This window comes from Eptatretus burgeri, chromosome 1, assembly GCF_056783735.1.
Source record: "Eptatretus burgeri isolate ZD-2024b chromosome 1, Ebu_testis_v1, whole genome shotgun sequence".
NCBI classification, from domain to species: domain Eukaryota; kingdom Metazoa; phylum Chordata; class Myxini; order Myxiniformes; family Myxinidae; genus Eptatretus; species Eptatretus burgeri.
In genome coordinates this window covers 98154961-98174384 of record NC_140961.1, presented here as the reverse complement: position 1 = coordinate 98174384, position 19424 = coordinate 98154961, and the positions used below count along the sequence as shown (strand labels likewise).

The following is a 19424-nucleotide window of genomic DNA, read 5'->3' as shown; positions in this document are numbered from 1 at the left end:
CCATCCCGCTGACAGGCAGACAACAGCTGCGTCTCTCTATGCTGATCTGGAATTGATTAGATGCTGGTCTGTTAAATGAAACATCTTTTTAAATCCTGGCAAATCTCAATCTCACATTATCACTCGAGAAAGATTGGTAAATGAACCCACCGACTGTATACATTTCCATGGTTAGCCACTGGAAGAGGTTCAGTCCCTTGAACCTCTAGGCATCAACATCAATCAAGTCAGGACCGCATCTGGGTCGACCACATAGCAAAGGTGGCCTCCAAAGGCAGCTGCAAACTTGACATCTTCTGTTGTACCAAGTAATTATTTCACAAATCAGAACTATACTCACAGCCTATAAGGCCTTTGTTTTATGGCTCAATGGAGTATTGCTATCCCATATTGGCTGGGACCCCAGCATCACAACTCTCTCAGTTGATTCTGTGGAATCCAAAACTTTCAACATTATTGGCATATCCCATGATGAGGCCAAAGTACAATGCCTGTTGCTCTCACATCACAGACAGGTCCGATGGCCTCTGTTTGTTTCATTTTCTTTAATGCCCTTCCTCTGGTGAAGCTTCCACTGCTTTCTCAACCCTCCTCAGCTCTTCATTATTCCAGTAACTCCCCCTGGTTAAACTCAAATTCAAGGCTTTCCGCCCGCCTCCATTCTTTTGTCCTGCTTGTGGAACTCTTACCTGGAGATGATTTAAATCGCACTCTTCTTCTCAGGGTTTCAAGCATGCAGTAAATCAGCATCACGTCATTCCTCATCACATACCACAATACTTTCTACACCCATTAACCCAACCTAACCCAACAGACTTACTTGCAAGTTACTGTCTCTGTCTCTTGCTCATTATTTCCCTTTTTTGTGTCCATCTGTGGCCCACTGCCCCACGGTCAGTATGCTGCCTTTTTAGCCTCCGTCTCCTTGCTCTTCTTCCACAAACATAGATCTTGTTATGGATTATAAAAAAATTAAGACACGTTTCAAAAAAATAATATGACTTCAGTTTCATACCTCCTTCTGATCATTTCACACAATTAACAATGTCTTACAATCATGATTTACATAGCACCTAAAGGTAATTCCAACCCATTTTATTATTTGGCCCAATCAAAAGTAGTCTCGTGTCAAAGCATTCGCTATGCTGGATGACATCATGGCATTCTGGTGGGCAGGCTTCAAGCCCAACAGTTCAGGTGATTGTTATTGCTGTCTCCATTTATTCAGGAATTTACATGGTTGTGGTTGCTGTTGTCATTGCTGTTCTATGTCCATCCAACCCCATCAAATGCCATTCCATCCAATCGCCCATCCTTGACAGGTATATCGATGTTATTAAGTGAATAACAAAACAATATGTTAAATATAACAGGAAAGGAAAATAGGAAAAAAAACCCCCAAAAACAACAACTTTTTGTCGAAAACACAGAGTATAAAACAATGAGATTATATCTTGGTTCGACACAATATGAGACTCTGGCTCGCCAGCGATCCAACGTAGATCCCACATGTACTGAAACTACCAATCGAATACACACACAAGGTCTCCTTGCTGCGTTGGAGGATTGGGGGAAGGTAAGGGAGAGAGAGGAGGATGAGGGGGGAGGGAGGGGAGGGGGGTGGGTAACCAAGCCACCATTTCTGACAAAGAAAGTTGTCAATAACAACAAAATGGTGATCCTGGGGTTCATACAATGTATTTGACATACACCTTGATGGACAAGTTTGTCTATACTATAAATTGTATATTGGTAAAGACGTAATTGTAAATGATTAGAATCCACTTGAGGGGGTGAAGCAAAATTTCTTGGGGTGGGGGGGGGGAGGAGGTTGTTTGGTTATGGATTCAATTTACAAAAGGAGAATAATTTTATTGGAAATATAAATCTGTTGCGTACACCCAAAGTTCATACACTTGAGAGGATGGGAAAAAATCAAAGCATTAATAAAGCATCGTATTTCGAATAAATAAATAAAAAAAATCACGGAAACTTTTGAAGTTTCAAATCTAATTATAAATTATGAATGGAGGATCTAATGAACCCTTTCAGTTTCTTATTATTGTTTATAAGTTTCAAATATATTCAACAAAAGGATTATAGTCTGTAAATTTTAATAAACAGCATCAGTGGATAATTAATACCTTTCGGCCTGCCTTCATATTCAGTTTCGCTGTAAACATCACAGATTTCTCGTGGTCTTTGCAAGCCATTTAATTTATAGTTGTAGCGACGCCTCCTGCCAAATACTTCGAGTGGAGGTGACATTACCCTCGCAGTATGCTCGTGCCTCCACATGCCCCTCCTCCCACCCCAACCCTCCAACCACCCATGAAAAATCACACATTAACCAGTTCAGTTCAGATGCTATGATATGTAACATGACAATGCATCGATTACAAATGAAAGAGTAACCGATCTTGATGTCAAATAATACATCAATTATTTATTCACAACTTCTGGGTACGATTTTTAGAAACTATTCAAAGTTGATCTTGTGAAAATAGTTAATCTTTGATTTTGGCAACTTAAAATTTAAAATGGGCATCACCACCAATTCTTACTATACAGGAATTTAAAATTTAAAGGAATGAAAAAAAATGTAATCAACAACTTAGCATTATTTAATTACATGCTATTTTAAAACTACGTTGCGAAACACAAGTGTCTTGGAGCGAAATAAAAAAAAATAACCCGGTTTAGTGAAAAGCTGCTTTTAGTATAAAACTATACTGAAACCTTTAATTGCTGAAACAATTGAGACCATTTTAATAAGACCCACCAACTTTAAGCACAGATGTAGATTTTATTTCTCAAGTAGAAGGGAAACAGACATGTTTCTGTCTTGTGCTGGCTTGTGCTGGGAAAGCGAAACTACTCCTAAACTCCTGTAAAGCCGCCAACTTTTAGTGCAATGCGAGGAACAGCAAGTACGCTTAGCTTGGCTGTGTTTGCGTCTCTTACAAATGCCGGTCACGCCAGGCCAACCTAAAACTTGGTTCAGAGGCTCCGTGATCGAGGACAGTGTCAACATGTCCGTAGCGACCGAACAGCACAAGCTTTGTGCCCACCACGGTGGAGGCATGTTGGCACAGGCCAAGAGCAGGTCATGCTGCTCTGCCTAACAAAGGCCAAAGTGAAGGGTTTGCCGAAAAAGGCAGTGGATGAGAAGAGCAGAAACTTTTCAGTGAGCAAAATCACAAGATGTTTGAGACGTGATGAGCTCACCCAACGCAAGGGCTTTGAGTCGTGTCAATCAGGTTCAAATTTGGCAGCCAGGATGTGTTGCTTCTGAGCACGTTCCAAATAAATTGTTACCACATTTGTAAATACAGGATGTGCTTACAATTTTCCGAGTCTATCAATGGCTCTGCACTCATTCCCCTTGTGGATCTACAGTATAAATTTTATCAAAGTACTCTGTGAGCTTGTGAAGATTTTCGGTGTGGTGAAGGGTAATGTACACATTACGTATGCAACAATGGGAGAATATTAAGCCTCACCTCGTCACCCTATGACTGGCCTTTCATGGTTACAATGAGGAGTAAAACAAGGAATTTGCTTGCCTCATCATCCCAGCATAGGTGGTTCATGAAAATCAGAAATTGACATGTGCCAGGCATTTGAATAATTATAGTGTGTCTTGCTTTATCAAGTCAAGTCTTCACATTGACATAACATGTGTCAAGACAGATGTTTATATGGCCGACCTTTTGGTGGGAAGTAAGACTTGCTCTCAGCCTTGTGTGGCCAATCCACCACGAGTAGGCCAAACCGTCGGAAACTGGCTGTTATTTCATCTGCAGGAACAGGGAATTAAGTCACATTAAAATCAACACTGATGTGTATCGACCAAAGCCGTCAGACTTTGTCAATGTCACTGCTGAAAGGTGAGCATCGTAAAGAAAGCATCAAGTGTATTGGATTATGATGATTTCGCCAGCAGTGCTCAATTCAGATTAGTGCCATTTGGGCATGAGCTATTGCCTCAGGGAGCAAGATGCTTAGTCAGAAAGCCACAATACAGACATTTCTCACGCCTCGCCCTGCCATCAACCTTTGCATTAATCAAGTTGCACACCATCTCCCACTCCCCACACACTTTTACCGACAAGTCATGGCCACTCGGCACTGACAAACCACACTCGTGAAATTCCAAGGTCTGTTGGTTGTCATGACTGGAATTGCAGCTTTGTCAAAGTGGGTAGCAGCCAAAAATAAAAAATAAAAAATTCACCTAATGGTGAAATATTTATTTTAAGGGCCGAGCATGCAAGGCAATCATCAAAGCTGTGATACCCCTCACATTAATTAATCACATTGTATTTTAAACTTTAATTGTCATTTACAAAAACCACAAGATCCATCAAGGCTCAAAATCAATTTTAACACCATATTCACCAATTTTTGTCATACAAGGTACAACACTAAAATATCTATAAGATGCAAAATTGCTCTCACGTGATCGTAAAATGAAATAGTTGCATCATAACATTAAGAACTAGAAGGGCACTCGGTAGAGCGCATACCTCCACCACGTAATGCCTAATCCACGAGAACATATCGGGCCCAATACATTTTTGAAATATCGTGGTATATATCGTTTTTGGCCCTATCTCTCAATGGTGAAGAATCACTTCAAAAGTTAAATAATTCTCGTACCCAGATCTTGATTTTCACCAAAAACGAATCAATTCATCCCCTTGCCACACACGCAACCTGTCCACCAAGTTTCGTCCGAATCCGTCCACAACTTTTTGAGATATCGTGCTATATATAGTTTTTGGCCATATCTCTCAATGGTGAAGAATCACTTCAAAAGTTAAATAATTCTCGTACCCAGATCTTGATTTTCACCAAAAACGAATCAATTCATCCCCTTGCCACAAACGCAACCTGTCCACCAAGTTTCGTCCGAATCCGTCCACAACTTTTTGAGATATCGTGCTATATATAGTTTTTGGCCATATCTCTCAATGGTGAAGAATCTCTTAAAAAAATTCTAGTAGCCGGATCTTCACCAAAATATAATAATTTCGTTCTTGTCATCCACCAACCAAGTTTCGTCTAAACCACAACTTTTTGAGATGTCCTGCTCACAGAGACAGACAGATGGACATGCAGGGGTGAAAACATAACCTCTGTCCACCTCCGGTGGTGGAGGTAATAACTTTGGAAACAAGATTCTGGAGCATTCAATTTGATATAATCCCCCAAAACTGTAATAACGCACTGTGAAAATTGTATGATCACATCTCAAGAAGGTTTACATATTTAAAACCAAAAATTAATCCCTTTATAGCCATTGATAATTTGCCATACGAGTGAGATTTTATCAAGAAAACTTATTATGCTGTATTTGATTTCTGTGGACTAACTTGGGTACAATTAATGAAAGCAGAAATATCCACTTGACCAGCTTAACTTCGGTACCTTTTCAACTGGTGTGTTGCCCAACACAATGGCTGCAAAGACCGAGAGGTAAATCAAAGTCTACCAAATTGGGAAATGGAATTTTGATGCTTGCTTAAAACTACAAATGTGAAGGATAACTTGTGCAAATTCATCTCCACAAATATGTCCGAAAATAAACATAATATTAAATTAAAACTGGTAAACCAGTAATCCTGGGCTTCAAGGCGTGCCTCCATTTTAACAAATTTAAACACTTTCACCCTGTCACATGATATGGGTTTTCCGAGTTAGAAAGTTAGTTCAAGTCTGCAATGAGGTCCAGCTACGATGTCCCTCATGTAATATCAATGAAGGATTGAAAAGCCCATAGCAATACTTGATAAAGAAAGAAACTTCACATTGGACAAATTGAGGCTGGACAAATTTTGAAGTCCCCAAAAAAGTCCAATAACTCCACATTTGCATATTAATGTAAATGGCGAACTTGTAGAACGTTAAAATATCTTCCAGAATATGTGGTCACTATATGTCTATCTTCTTTAGTTTTCATTTTACGACATGTCAAAAATGGGTGATTTTAAACTTTGGGGGGGCTCTGGGGCCTCACTGGGGTAAAATACAGACATAGTGTAAACATATTTGGAGTCCCCTCGTCAAGGCCTATCAGAATCTGTCATAAAAAATTTTCAACTCTCATTTGCATATTTGGCATATTTAATGAGGCGAATCGGCATCATTTTAATCATATAAATTATGCAACGATTTCGACGAAATTAACAACTTAACATTCCAATGGAACCTTGCAAATGTGTGCAAAAGTTTGAGGCTGTCGTGTTATCCCTTCTGGAGAAGATGTTTTTAGGTTTTGGAGAAAATCCAATATGGCCGCCATACCACGTGACCTACGTCATCAAAATTTTCAAAGTATAAACACTAAGTGGAGAGTTATTAAGCTGTTAAGTTTCATTGAATTTCATCAAAGCATTGTTTTCATTTAATGACATTTCAAAAATGGGTGATTTTAAACTTTGGGGGGCTCTGGGGCCTCACTGGGGTCAAGTCCAGACATGCTATAAACATATTTGGAGTCCCCTGTTTATGTCCTATCGAAATCTGTCATTAAATTTTTTTAACTCTCATTTGCATATTTTGCATATTTAATGAGGCGAATCGGCATCATATAAAATCATATAAATTAAATAACGATTTTGACGAAATTAACAACTTAACATTCCCATGGAATATCGGACATGTGTGCAAAAGCTTGAGGCTGTTGGGTTATTCCTTCTGGAGAAGATGTTTTTAGGTTTTGGATAAAATCCAATATGGCCGCCATACCACGTGACCTACGTCATCAAAATTTTCAAAGTATAACCTTCAGGTGGAGAGTTATTAAATGGATAAGTTTCATTGAATTTCATCCAAGCGTTGTTTTCATTTTATGACATTTCAAAACTGGGTCATTTTCAACTTTGGGGGGCTCTGGGGCCTCACTGGGGTCAAACACAGACATCATATAAACATATTGGGAGTCCCCTGCTTATGTCCAATCTAATGGTGTCATTAAATTTTTTCAACTCTCATTTGCATATTTTGCATATTTAATGAGGCGAATCGGCATCATTTTAAATCATATAAATTAAATAACGATTTGAACTGAATTAACAAATTAACATTACCATGGAACTTAGCAAATGTGTGCAAAAGATTGAGGCTGTCAGATTATCCCTTCTGGAGAAGAAGATGTTTTTAGGTTTTGGATAAAATCCAATATGGCCGCCATACCACGTGACCTACGTCATCAAATGTTTCATAGTATAAACTTCAGGTGGTGAGTAATTATCCTGTTAAGTTTCGTTCAATTTCATCGAACAGTTTTCCCTCCAGATCCGCCACAAAATCGGTCAGTAGAACATAAAAACGCCTTTAATAATAATAATAATACTAACGATTTCAACAGAGCTGCAGCCATGCTTGAAGCCCTAATAATATTAACGATTTCAATAGAGCTTCAGCCATGCTTGAAGCCCTAACAAGTCTGGAGACGGCGATAGTTCACGAGCAATGTACACGGTTCGCCTTTTTTTTATTTTTTGACCTTCGAGGGGACGCCACGGGGAAACTGGCGGGAATCGGGAAAAACGTAAATGATGAAAGTTGCAGTACTCGAAGAGCACTACTTGCATACCAACTTTCATTCGAAACAGTTGAAAACCCTAGGAGCTCGATGCCCAATTTATTGATTTTTTTGACATTTTCTATGTTTGTGACCTTGTGACCTTGGGACGAAAATGAAAAAAAAATCGAGCTCCGTGGGGCAATGCAGGTGCCATTGGGCTAAGCAAATACCGAAAACCCCTGCCAGATTTGACAAACCCCCCTCGGAGAAGATGTAACTTGAAACTGGCTACCCCCTAAAACACGTTTTTTGGGCGTGGCGCCGCCCATAATGGGCGCAGCACGTCCATTCTCAGGAAAACACAACTAGATCATGATATAAACCTCCCACCCAAATTTTATCAGGATCGGATCAAAACTCACGGAGCTATGCTCGGGACAGACAGACAGACAGACAGACAGACAGACAGACAGACAGACAGACAGACAGACAGACAGACAGACACACACCCATAATGAATATAGTGGTCACTTACTGACTCGTGAACCAATAAGAAGTCGGTGGCCAAATTGACTGCAGGGTTGAACAAGAACGGTCATCATATCGATATGCTTATGTCTTCAACTTGCTTTGATTGCAAGGATGTCACAAGTTCCCTGAGCACGACGTCATTTGACAACGGGGATTATATTTACATCAGATGTTCCAGGAAAATCCATCCTTCAATCGTACAACTCACAGTGCTAAGCAGATGCTTGCAAAACAATTGCCCAATCATATCACCTTGACCAATGCAAAGGCTATCGGATCTCTGTGGAAAGTTAGGAATCGAGGGATTTGTTTGCAGCAAAAAGAAAAAGGCGGTCAAAGAAAAGAACAGTGAAGGAATGAAAAATTATAGTGGAAATGTGATGGAGTTCCAGGAAGCAGAATGGCGTAGGAGGAACAACTAAACAAAACTATAATGAACATAACAGATCGCAACGTGGATGGGATTGACACGAGATGGTGATATTTCACATTGAATAACTGGAAAAGTGGGAGCTACGCATTATGAACTTTTCAATTACTTTCATGAAAGTATTTCAAAGCATGATCATCAGCTCCCAGCAGAGTATGCACTCTCCATGTGTGTGGAGTTCATGCATTACTTGCTGAAACATGTATAGTCTAGATGTGACATATCACATAATCCGGGATTGCTCATAGGACCTCTAATGAAAGGGAAACAATTCCAATTTGGCTCACACATGCATAATAGGAGTTTCCTGTCGTCTTGATCTCTGGTGCTTGGTCTCAAAGTAATTACCGGACAAAGTGGTGGGACATGTCCGCCACAATGGAGAAATAACACAAATAACAACACCTGCGAGAAATCCGAAAAAAATAAAATAATTCAAAACAAAAAATTTCGAATTATTTTTTGAAAAATACATCACAGAAAATTTAAGGATCCCCAGAGCATACTCTGAAAATTTGGTGTTGATCGGCACAAGAGTCTCAAAATAGTTACTCGACAAACACATAGACACACACATTCGCTTTTATTCATTAAAATAAATAAAAAATATAAAAAAGATGTAAATTATGTTTCCTGTTTGAAAGAGCACCGTTTCAGGAACATAACTTCCTCAAACATAAGGAATATTCTTCCATTCTTCATACATATGTCTTGGTTGCTCATCGAGGTACCTCACCAAATTATTGAACAATTTTTTTGAAAACAAGGTTTTCCAGTTTTAAAAAAATTGTACAGAAGTTTTCTAACCATCCAACATATTATGTCTCATCACAGAAATAATTTCTGTAATCAAATAAATACTTAAATAAACCTACCCAATAATCTCACTCGTCATAGAGCATTGCTCCATGAAATCACCTTTGGTTGTACAATGTATAAGGGGTGTATATAAATACATAATGACAACATGAAAATGAATGAGTTTGTTATCAGCTCTTCAGGTTTCCTTGTTATATGTTTAAAACAACAACAAAAAAACAACCAAACAAACAAACAAACAAATAAACCCATGTCACCCGCAGGGTGACCCGTATCTTGCCAAAAGGTGACCACGTGTGACTTCTTTAAGGTCACACTGAGGTGAACAGAGCTGCTATCCACCAGGAGCTACTCCTTGAGGAATATCTGCCGACGAGAGATTTCGATGAGAATCGTTCTACAGAGTAACCATGGAAAATATGCGTTTGCCTCATAACGTCACCAAATGACGTCATAATGTCTCAAGCTTGACATATTTAGAAAGCACTCATCGAGGTGTTCAATTTGAGGTACTACACGATATGGTTCCGAAAACTTGAAAATTTGACCTTGGGGTCAAATATGTTTGACCTTCGGCGCTAACCATGAAGGTCAAGGCCAATCGCCACCAAAAATTAATCAGCTGAGCGCCAGACTATGAACTATATTCCCATGAAGTTTGAAGACGATCCGATCAAAATTACTCAAAAAATAAGGGTTTCGTCGACTCCCCTGATTTGCGACAAAGTGACCTTGACCTTCAAAATTTTATGTGCTGAAAGGGACCTCTATAGGCCTCTGACATGCGAAGTTACAAAAATTCCCAATGATAACTGTGCTCTGCAGAGTGATTTATACGTGATTACAGACAAAAAAACAAAAAAAAAAACAAAAAAAAAACAAATGAAGGTCAAGGCCAATCGCCACCAAAAATTAATCAGCTGAGTGCCAGACCATGAACTATATTCCCATGAAGTTTGAAGGCAATCCGATCAAAATTACTCAAAATAAGGGTTTCGTCGACTCCCCTGATTTGCGACAAAGTGACCTTGACCTTTGACCTTGACCTTCACAATTTTGTGACTACAAGCTGACTAACATATCTTGCAAAAACTTCGTTTTGGCAAGATAAAAAAAAACGAAGTAACATGTACTCAAGGATATTGGGGGGGGGAGGCAGAAGTAGACAATGTTAACACACAAAAGAAAAAGAACGATCAATTCTGAGTGATGAAGAGGGTGCATTGAAGCAAAATTAACAGTTAACTTTAAATCGTTTGGAAAATAAAGTTTCACGATTGAAATCCATTTACGTCTGACAAGAGAAGTGCAAAACCACGTTTGAAAGCAGTGCAGGTGTTTCTATACTAAGCATCCTGTAAAGCACAATGGACCGAGAATGAACAGACACAACAAGCACGCACGCACGCACACACACTTTTGCCGAAGAAAAATCTCAATACAACCCGACCTTCGTCTATATCTGGAGGCAAGCCCCCAACGAAGACTTTGCGTGAGTAGCGCTCCCCGTGCTCTCCATTCTGGCTGCGAGGAGAGCAGCGCGAGGGTGAGCTAAGGCTTGAAGCAGCGGACTGATCACCATGTCCATCGTCCAAAAAGCCATCCTCGAGTGGGAACAAGGACGAACGACCTTGGGGAGGTAAAAGGGGGGGGGGGGGTTGGGGGGGATAACAAATTTATAGAACTTTTGCTGGGTATATACTGACTGGCAAGTGCACAAATATATTTACTCAGGTGTGCAACAATGCACTTTTGGATATTTATAAAACATCATTGGATCAGATTTTGTGATTTGTCTTGCAGAAATTCTTTGTTAGCACACAATTTATTGTCAAATGATGTCTGGTACACTAAAAATGGGAGAGGTTACATGCAAAGCATCATTGCTCTAAATCTTAAGCAAGCATGAATGGAGAATGAATCAAATCAAATGTGCAAATGGTAACCAACAACAACAAAAAATGCAGCCACAGATGAAAACTGAGGATCCATGAATCAATGGTGGAATATCCCATCCATTAGTGCAAAAATGATTGAGATAACTCGCATAAATCAAAGCAATCAAGCAATACATGAAAGGTCGATCTGATGAAACTGCCAAAACATTCAGCAATTTCCTTCCTCTAAATGTATGTGGCATGTCATGCAAGCTTGAACTTGACCGGACGACGACAGATCTACGACAAAGTGCAATGCAAGGCCAGATGGAAAAGGGTGCTATTTTTCGGCAACCGGGCATTCATTCTGGAGGGATAAAACTAAAGGATAACTGCAAATGACAGGCAATACATCAAATGTAAGTGGCTTGCTTGGGATATTAAGTGCCAAGAGCTACCTGCAGGCTGAACAATTACCCTTTGTAAAAAAAACTCCATTTTCAATTAAAAAGATCAAGCGTTGCAGCAATGGCCAAACTTAGCGAATTAAGAAACTATATAAATGAATGCCTCATTTTGTTTTTCACTTTTAATTTGGTAACATATAATTGGATTATCAGCTCAATTGAAGTTGCTTTTGTTTCATCAAGTGCTCCTTTAAGAACAAAACTGGGCATATTGAGACACAATTGGCTGCCAAATGAACAAGCAGACAGTCCAGAAAACAAAAACACCAAGTCGTCCTTGTTCTGTCAAAGCGATAAAAAGAACATCGCAACAAAGCACCTTGCTCAAGTAAAATAGGCAATAAGAGAATAACATGAAATACATTGGAGGGATCATCAGCTGCAGCCATTCAATGACCTTTCCGAGCAGTAAATAAGTACATTCAAAAGAGCTATCCTTCAGCATTGGTCACAAAATGGCAAAAATACTTTGTTTGTTTTCCCAACCACCTGTAGTTCAAGCAATGATTATGCTTACGATCCTTTGTTAGTATTGGTTACTAGCAAGTTGCCCGTGTTCGCCCGGAATTCTAAACGGAGTCATGATGGTGGAGGCAAAAATGCAAATGGTGTCTTTTGTCATCGAGCCAGCAAACTGGGAGCGACAACTCACATTTATTGCCACATCTGATGCAATTTAAATGCTCTAATGGTGACGAGATGCTCCATTTGAAACCGTTTGTTCGATAGATGTAGCTTTTTTATGCCTGGGGTCCATAATAAAAATTTGTATTGGTGTCAAAGCCAGTGACCAATTGCAAATTAATACTAGGATTGGAGAATGTACAATTGAAACAAAAGCAACTGCATAAAAGACAAGAAAAAAGAAAGAAAAGTAATTTGCATACAATTGCTGAGTACTACTCATCAAATTATTATCCAAAGGGGGTCCCAAAATAATTTCCTCTGCTGCGGTAGGAAAAGAAGCTGTTCAGTCATTTCAAAATCAAAACAAAACAACAGAGAATGAAACTTTTAAAAACCATTTTGATTTATATTTTGGAAGGCAGCAGGTAACCAATCTCTGCCTTAGCTTCTAACCCTAACAAATGCCAACCAGGGGATTCTTCTTCTCTGAGGATTATTACTTTGCAATTACAACATTTTTTTTCCAAAGAAAGGCTCAATGAAGAATATTTAACGGCATTATTAAAACGAGAATAAAACCCTGAAAGACTGCACATTTTGATGCACAAAACACGCTGAACAGGTGCAATCAAAATGTCCTTTTATTGCCCTTGCAGAAGCAAGGTATCGAAGGCCGGCGGCAAGGTATTGGTAGTCAAGGTTTGTGCTGTTGAAAAGTATGTTGTTACTGAAAACCTTTTTAATAATAACCGCAGCCATCACCTTCTGATACATGGGGACATGCCACGATTTTTTTTTTAACCACAAAGTCTGCCTGATGCAATTCAAAGACTAAATAGGATTGGTGAAAGAAATTTGAAAGAGGCATCGATTGTTTACATTGAGATGTTCAGTGATGAGTAATAATCTTCAAATTTTCAGTGATCTATCCTAATAAATGTTTGTGTGTGTGTGTGTGTGTGTGTGTGTGTGTGTGTGTGTGTGTGTGTGTGTGTGTGTGTGTGTGTGTGTGTGTGTGTGTGTGTGTGTGTGTGTGTGTGTATATCCTCCATAACTCCAAGACTATAAAACCGAGCAGCCTAAAAACTTTGCATGGATACTAAGAAAACTCCAAGGAAGTGCAAGAGTGAAAATTTGGTGTTTGATTTAATTAAAACACCCCTTTATAAGCATAATTAACGGCATTATTTAATGATATCCTTTATCAGGCGATCTATGGCCACCTCGCTCTCTGGATCTGAAGGTATATCCTAGGTAACCTCGCTGGGGTCTGAAGCCACCATGTTTTTTGGCCTGCTCAACCTTGCCTTGACTTTGAATAGGCGGCAACGATTTCTTAACGATAGTTTTTTTTTCCACTTTCCTCACTCATATTATCGAAAGACTGTTGATCAGAGCTATGAATCGCTGGGTACATTGCAATGATTGTATACACCCGGAGACGTCAGCGTTCATGGCTTTATTTTATTTCCGCACATGAGATCACCATGAGTATCTCTTGATTTAAGGAGAATTACAAAATTTAAGCTCCAGAATCGAACTTACAAGCAGTTTCAACTCTTGGAAAAGTGTTCATTTGACTAATTCAGACAATTTGACATTCTGGGCATCTCCAGGAGGTGCATGTTTAATATGACGGTCCAGTGATTGCCAATTGCATGCCAAGGGAGCCGTTTCTTGTTGACCGTTTCACTGGAATGCTTAAGCCAGCGCTCTACAATATTTGCACCATCACTGAATGCTGCATACAGATCGACTTGAACAAAGTTCAGGGCTACTTGCCTGCATTGGCCACATGTTGTTCTGCGGTGCAACAGGCGGTGGCTGCCTCACTGAAAATGTGAAATTGTATTTTCCACGACGTTTCCCGTTTTTGTTCTTCCATTATACAACCTGTGACTTCAACATAGATAAATACAAATAAAAATTAAACGTTTCGCTTTAAAAAGTTTCTTCAAACGTTTTGTGCATTGCATGGTAAAGCAACTTGGCACATTCTACAACTTTTAATTGCGATACCATGGTTCTACACTGTAGGTAGAAAGGCAAAAAAAGTATTTTCAGTTCTGAAGTAAGGAATCGCCACATCACGGCAGGAAAGCTGAGAGGTACACATGCTCACTTTGTGTCGCCTGGATTTGAATCCCAACCCAGCTCTAAACTCTCCTCCCAGTGTTACACAGGCCAGGTGATTAATCACTGTGTGTGTCTTCTCTCAGATGGATGATAAACTGGGCATCACATCTGCTGGAATTCCTCACCACTCTCCCTCCCAACCATACTCCCTCTCTCCCACCCATATCCCTCTTTCCAACCCATCTCTCTCTCTCTCTCTGACCCTCCCATCTCCCCAACCCCTCCCCTCTCCACTCCACGATCTCTCTATCCAAACCCTCACCCTGTTCCCCCACCTTTCTCTCCTGTTGAGGGGACTGTAGCATGTACGAATCAGATTCGGAGCCAACCGGTGGAGTGCAAAGGTCGCTGAATGTATGAGCTGTTGGTTTTGAATACTCCTGCCCTGGGTCTCAACGTGTGTGTGTGTGTGTGTGTGTGTGTGTGTGTGTGTGTGTGTGTGTGTGTGTGTGTGTGTGTGTGTGTGTGTGTGTGTGTGTGTGTGTGTGTGTGTGTGTGTCGTTGATTGGTATCTACATATGCGGGTTTCAGAATGTGGAATGAAGTCCTCCCAGGACAGGCTCAAAGCATCCACCTTCATTTCAGTAAGGGGTCTCGATTGATGGACCAAGCTGTGAAGTTTTCTGTTCTCAAAGTTTTGTGCTGAGGGTTCTCTTCAGGATCGTCACTGAACCCCGGACAGCTTCCAACTGTAATTAATTTGCAATAATATTCCCAGGGATGGTTTTGATCTCACCTGTAAAGTCGTTTTCAGGGAGCTTATGGGATGGCGCGTTGTCCATACATCCACAAATATTTGCAACTTATCAGAAACTACACCTACGATTTCAATGAAATTTGGCCACAACCTTAATCACCCATGATGGCATTAAAAAAACAAAAAACAACAAAAAAACGGGGTCGGAAGGAGTTTACAGAGGGAGTTTAAGGGGTGTTGCCCCCCAAAAGAGGTATTTGCTTTCTTCTCAGAAACGATACAATTCCGATGAAACTTCACCACAACCTTCATCACCCATGACGTACCAAAGTCTGTTCATGGCATGAGAAAAATCGGGCTTGAAGGGGATTTTAGGGGGGTTGACCCCCAAAAATATGTATTCGCTTTCTTCTCAAAAACTACACACGCAATTCCGATGAAGCTTGCCGACCCTCTTCACCACCCGTGATGTACCAAAGTTTGTTCACGACATTAAAAAAAAATTGGGGTCAAAGGGGTTCTTCGGGCGGGTTACCCCCAAAAATATGTATTTGCTTTCTTTTCTGAAACGACACACAATTTCGATGAAACATGACCACAACCTTTATCACCCGTGATGTACCAAGGTTTGTTCATGGCATTAAAAAAAAATTCATAGGTATTTACTTTCTTCTCCATTATATATTTTGTGGGTCATCCGTGCCTACCAGTGGTTGCCTGATTATCTTATCCAGCCACCACCAGGTGAGCGCCCAGGGGTACTGCCCCTATGTTTAATATCTCTGTGAGGTTCTTTGTCATCATTCCTGTTGGTCGAGATATCACTGGAACAACTTTGGCATTCTTCAGCTTCCAGGATCTTCACACTTCATTCTTGAGGTCTTGGTATTCGGTCATTTTCTTGATTTCTGCATCGTTTAGTCCAAAATCACTGGTATTAACACCTCAATAAGCAATGCCTTCTTCTCCTTTTTTTTTGCACATAAGTATGATAACTGGTCGCAACACTTTGTTTTCGATGTTCACACTCGATGGGATCATAAGGTCGTATTGTGAGTGGTACTTCCATGTTTTCAGTGATTGCTTTTGGTTCATGCTCCCACAAATTTTCTGGAACTGGGACATGAAAGTTTTTACAGATGTGCCAGCGGGTTACTTTTCAAACTGTTGTGTCGTTGTGTGTACAGCTGTTCTGACATGAGTTTGTTTTTGTGTGTGTGTGTTTGGTCATTAAGCATAACATATCATTCTCTTTGCTAACCCCACCTCCACCCCTCACCTATCTCTTTTTATATCTATCTCTCTCTCTCTCTCTCTCTCTCTCCCCCTCCTCACATCCCTCCCTCCCGCAGTGTATAGCAATGTTTGATGAGGCATAGCTCCCCCCCCCTTCGTCACTCTTCCCCTCCCCTTCTTTCCTCTCTTCCCTCCTCTCTCCTACCCACCCCCCCACCCTCCTTAAAAGTCCCCAAGTGAAGCGACAGGTTATATTTGCGAGTGAGTAATAATCTTCAGTACCTGATCAAAGAATACATTTTAAAAACTCTTAGTCTTTAGATATCTGCAGTTGTTTCATATGCAGCCTGCGGCTGCTGGTTGCATAATTTTCTGGAAGCGTGGCTGTGCTGCTGATGCAGTGCCCCTGTTACCAGTAAGCTGATACTCATTTTGCTGATCTCGGAAGGATGACAGGCTGAGTTAACCCACATATTGTTATTTAAGGGAATGACAGGGACTCAAACTCAAGACCCTAAGATCTTAAGCCAGCCACCTTAATCGTTGAGCCAACACCAAGCTTGATATCTGCAGTGAAGATTAAATAAAACATCCCAATTTCATTTTAACTTCTCAACTTCAATCTATTTCATATTATTATTTACTTCTCAGCTTCAAAAAAGAATTGCATCGTGTTGTAATCCCCCGATGCATAACAAAATCGACATTGATTGCTATTCCGCATTATCAGTGTGGCAACAGGGGGGCCACCGAATTAAACTGACATTGTGAAACACAACATGGGAAGAGATTTTACTTGGGCAGAAAATGGTTTGTTCCATTTTATTTTCCCTCAAAATGTTGCTGCATTTGTAATCGTTAAATCCTGAAATGGGTGATTGCCCTTAAAGCCCCGATGCAATGGCACCGGTGAAAATTGCACGCTGAACAGTTTGCACGTGCATTTCAATGAATGCACGGAGGGGCACTACACAGTACCTCCCTATACAGCTGCAGCTGTTGTGTTGGTGCAATGCTTATTGCTTTCTGACTTGGATGCAGTCTCACAACAGGTGAATGCTCAACTGGAGGACATCATTGGCAAGGTGCTTGGAAATAAATAAATAAATAAAAAAAACGATTGCTCACGACAAATGCATTAATTTGTTTGGATTGAAAAAGTGTTCAATGACGTCCAGGTTCATAAAATAAATCTGTCACATGTACAGCCATACTCAAAGAGCAGGAACTCAAAGAAATGTACAATAATTAGAATCAACAACAACCATCGCCCCATCCTCCCCCACCCAGCATCCTTTAACAAGCTGCCTTGCATCACAACCACATTCTACTTTACAAATCTGGCATCACATAAAGGAAGAAAAACCAAAATCGATATATGATGCAAATGAAAAGAGAAGAGATACAAGCCACTTTGCATCAGTAGATAAAGGCCATGCCACATTCCATGTGAAGCAAAAAAACGAAAAGAACACAAATGGAGATCAATGATGAAATACAGGCAATAAATAAATAAATAAACAAATAAATAAATGAATAAAGGAAAAAAGAACGATGCCCAAGGACAGTTAAAGAGCAGGATTACAAGTTAAAATAACAACCCAATGAAATGCTGCAACACATTACCTCGTCTCCTTCCATAAGTTCTTGCTGCATGCGAGGACAGAAAAAGAGAAAAAGAGACAAAGAGAAAGCAGGCGTATTTTATGGTGCGCAATTTACGGCAACGTCTTTTCAATAAGTTTCACAATCAAGGCAGAAGCTACAGTGCATACACACAGACGACCGAAGGTGAAGAGCAATTTGGCAAGGCAAACGCGCTGCCCAGCCTGCTTGGAGCTCACACACCATCTGGACACCATAATTGCAGTTTCATCAAACCAAATGCCAGGATGCATATGCTGAAAACCGCTCTCAGATGAAAAAAAATTAAAAATGGTGAACATCGAGTTTATGACCGAACGGTCAGTAAGACGATGAATCACCGTTTTCCAATAAAGATGATCCATTTGATGGATTATTGAAGAGTTTGTTTCTGTTTCATGGTGCCTACTGACTTGAGAAATAGTCTGCATTTCATTCGAGTCCCAAAAGACATCTTAAAAAAAAAAAAAGTCACAGATTTAATAATAAAATAAAAATCTATTTAAAGTTACAATTTCATTTAGCCTCTGACTGGGGAAAAGGAAGGTCTAAAGCGGTGAAGGAGTGGTGAATGAGGGAGGTGGAGGTCAGGGGATTGATCAATGAAGCAAACAACGCAAGTAGTGTTACAACATAGTGACACGATACATCAACTGCGTCCAAGTCATGTTGCAATACATTACATGGGAACCATTGAGAAAAATTAAGACGGCGAACAAATAACGATGCCATATTTCTGAGACAAAAATAAAAAATAAAAAAAGGAAAAAGAAACGTTTACCCCCTATCTGGCAACAAACAAACAAAAAACAAACAAAAAAGAAGGTTACCTTCCACTTACGGAAAGTTTGGCACAAGACAGCTTGCTAAATCGATGTTGCTGAATTCTTAACGAACACGAGATCTGAAAAACTTTTGGCATTGTGAGAAACACCAGCAAACTAGAACGGGCACTCAGTAGAGCGCATACCTTCGCCAACACCACATTCCCCCTCCCCCCCCCCAGAAACCGTTGATTGTGAGGGTATTTAATCCCATACCACATCTGCCATCTCAAATGTGTTATGATGGCTTAAAAACATTAAATTTCCTGCTGTTTGACACTGATTCACGTACATTGTACAATTTCTGTATGAACTCCTTGACCTTTTTGGGTCTCGGTGTCAAGTCAATCTGATGACAACTGGTCACATTATAAGATATTATTTTCTGGCATTTTAGGGGCATTTAGCACACATGAGTTTCTGTTTTTCTAAATAAGTTATTTATTGTGAACAAACAAACATTCATTGTACAAAAATGACGATTTTGACCTTTTCATGACCTCGACCTTGACCTTTGTACTCTTAATTTTGTAATTGGTATTAGAGTGTGGGGAAAAGAACAGTCAACATTTTGGTGTTGGTTTCATGCAAATCGGATAAGA

General features: G+C 40.0%; 1 protein-coding gene across 4 annotated transcripts in view; it reads right to left on the bottom strand.

Moving 5' to 3' along the window:
• Positions 1-19424, bottom strand: part of LOC147035019 (cytoplasmic polyadenylation element-binding protein 2-like) — a 201076-nt gene that overhangs the window by 25669 nt on the left and 155983 nt on the right. For 2 of the 4 annotated variants that reach the window (XM_085892561.1, XM_085892538.1), the window contains exons 4-7: positions 17981-18004; positions 14068-14184; positions 10765-10944; positions 3711-3800 (exon numbers count right to left, since the gene is read on the bottom strand). In XM_085892561.1, coding sequence (XP_085748687.1) covers positions 3711-3800; positions 10765-10944; positions 14068-14184; positions 17981-18004 — 411 coding nt within the window. The remainder of the gene's footprint in view (positions 1-3710; positions 3801-10764; positions 10945-14067; positions 14185-17980; positions 18005-19424) is intronic. The other 2 variants (XM_085892546.1, XM_085892555.1) reach the window with 2 other exon arrangements.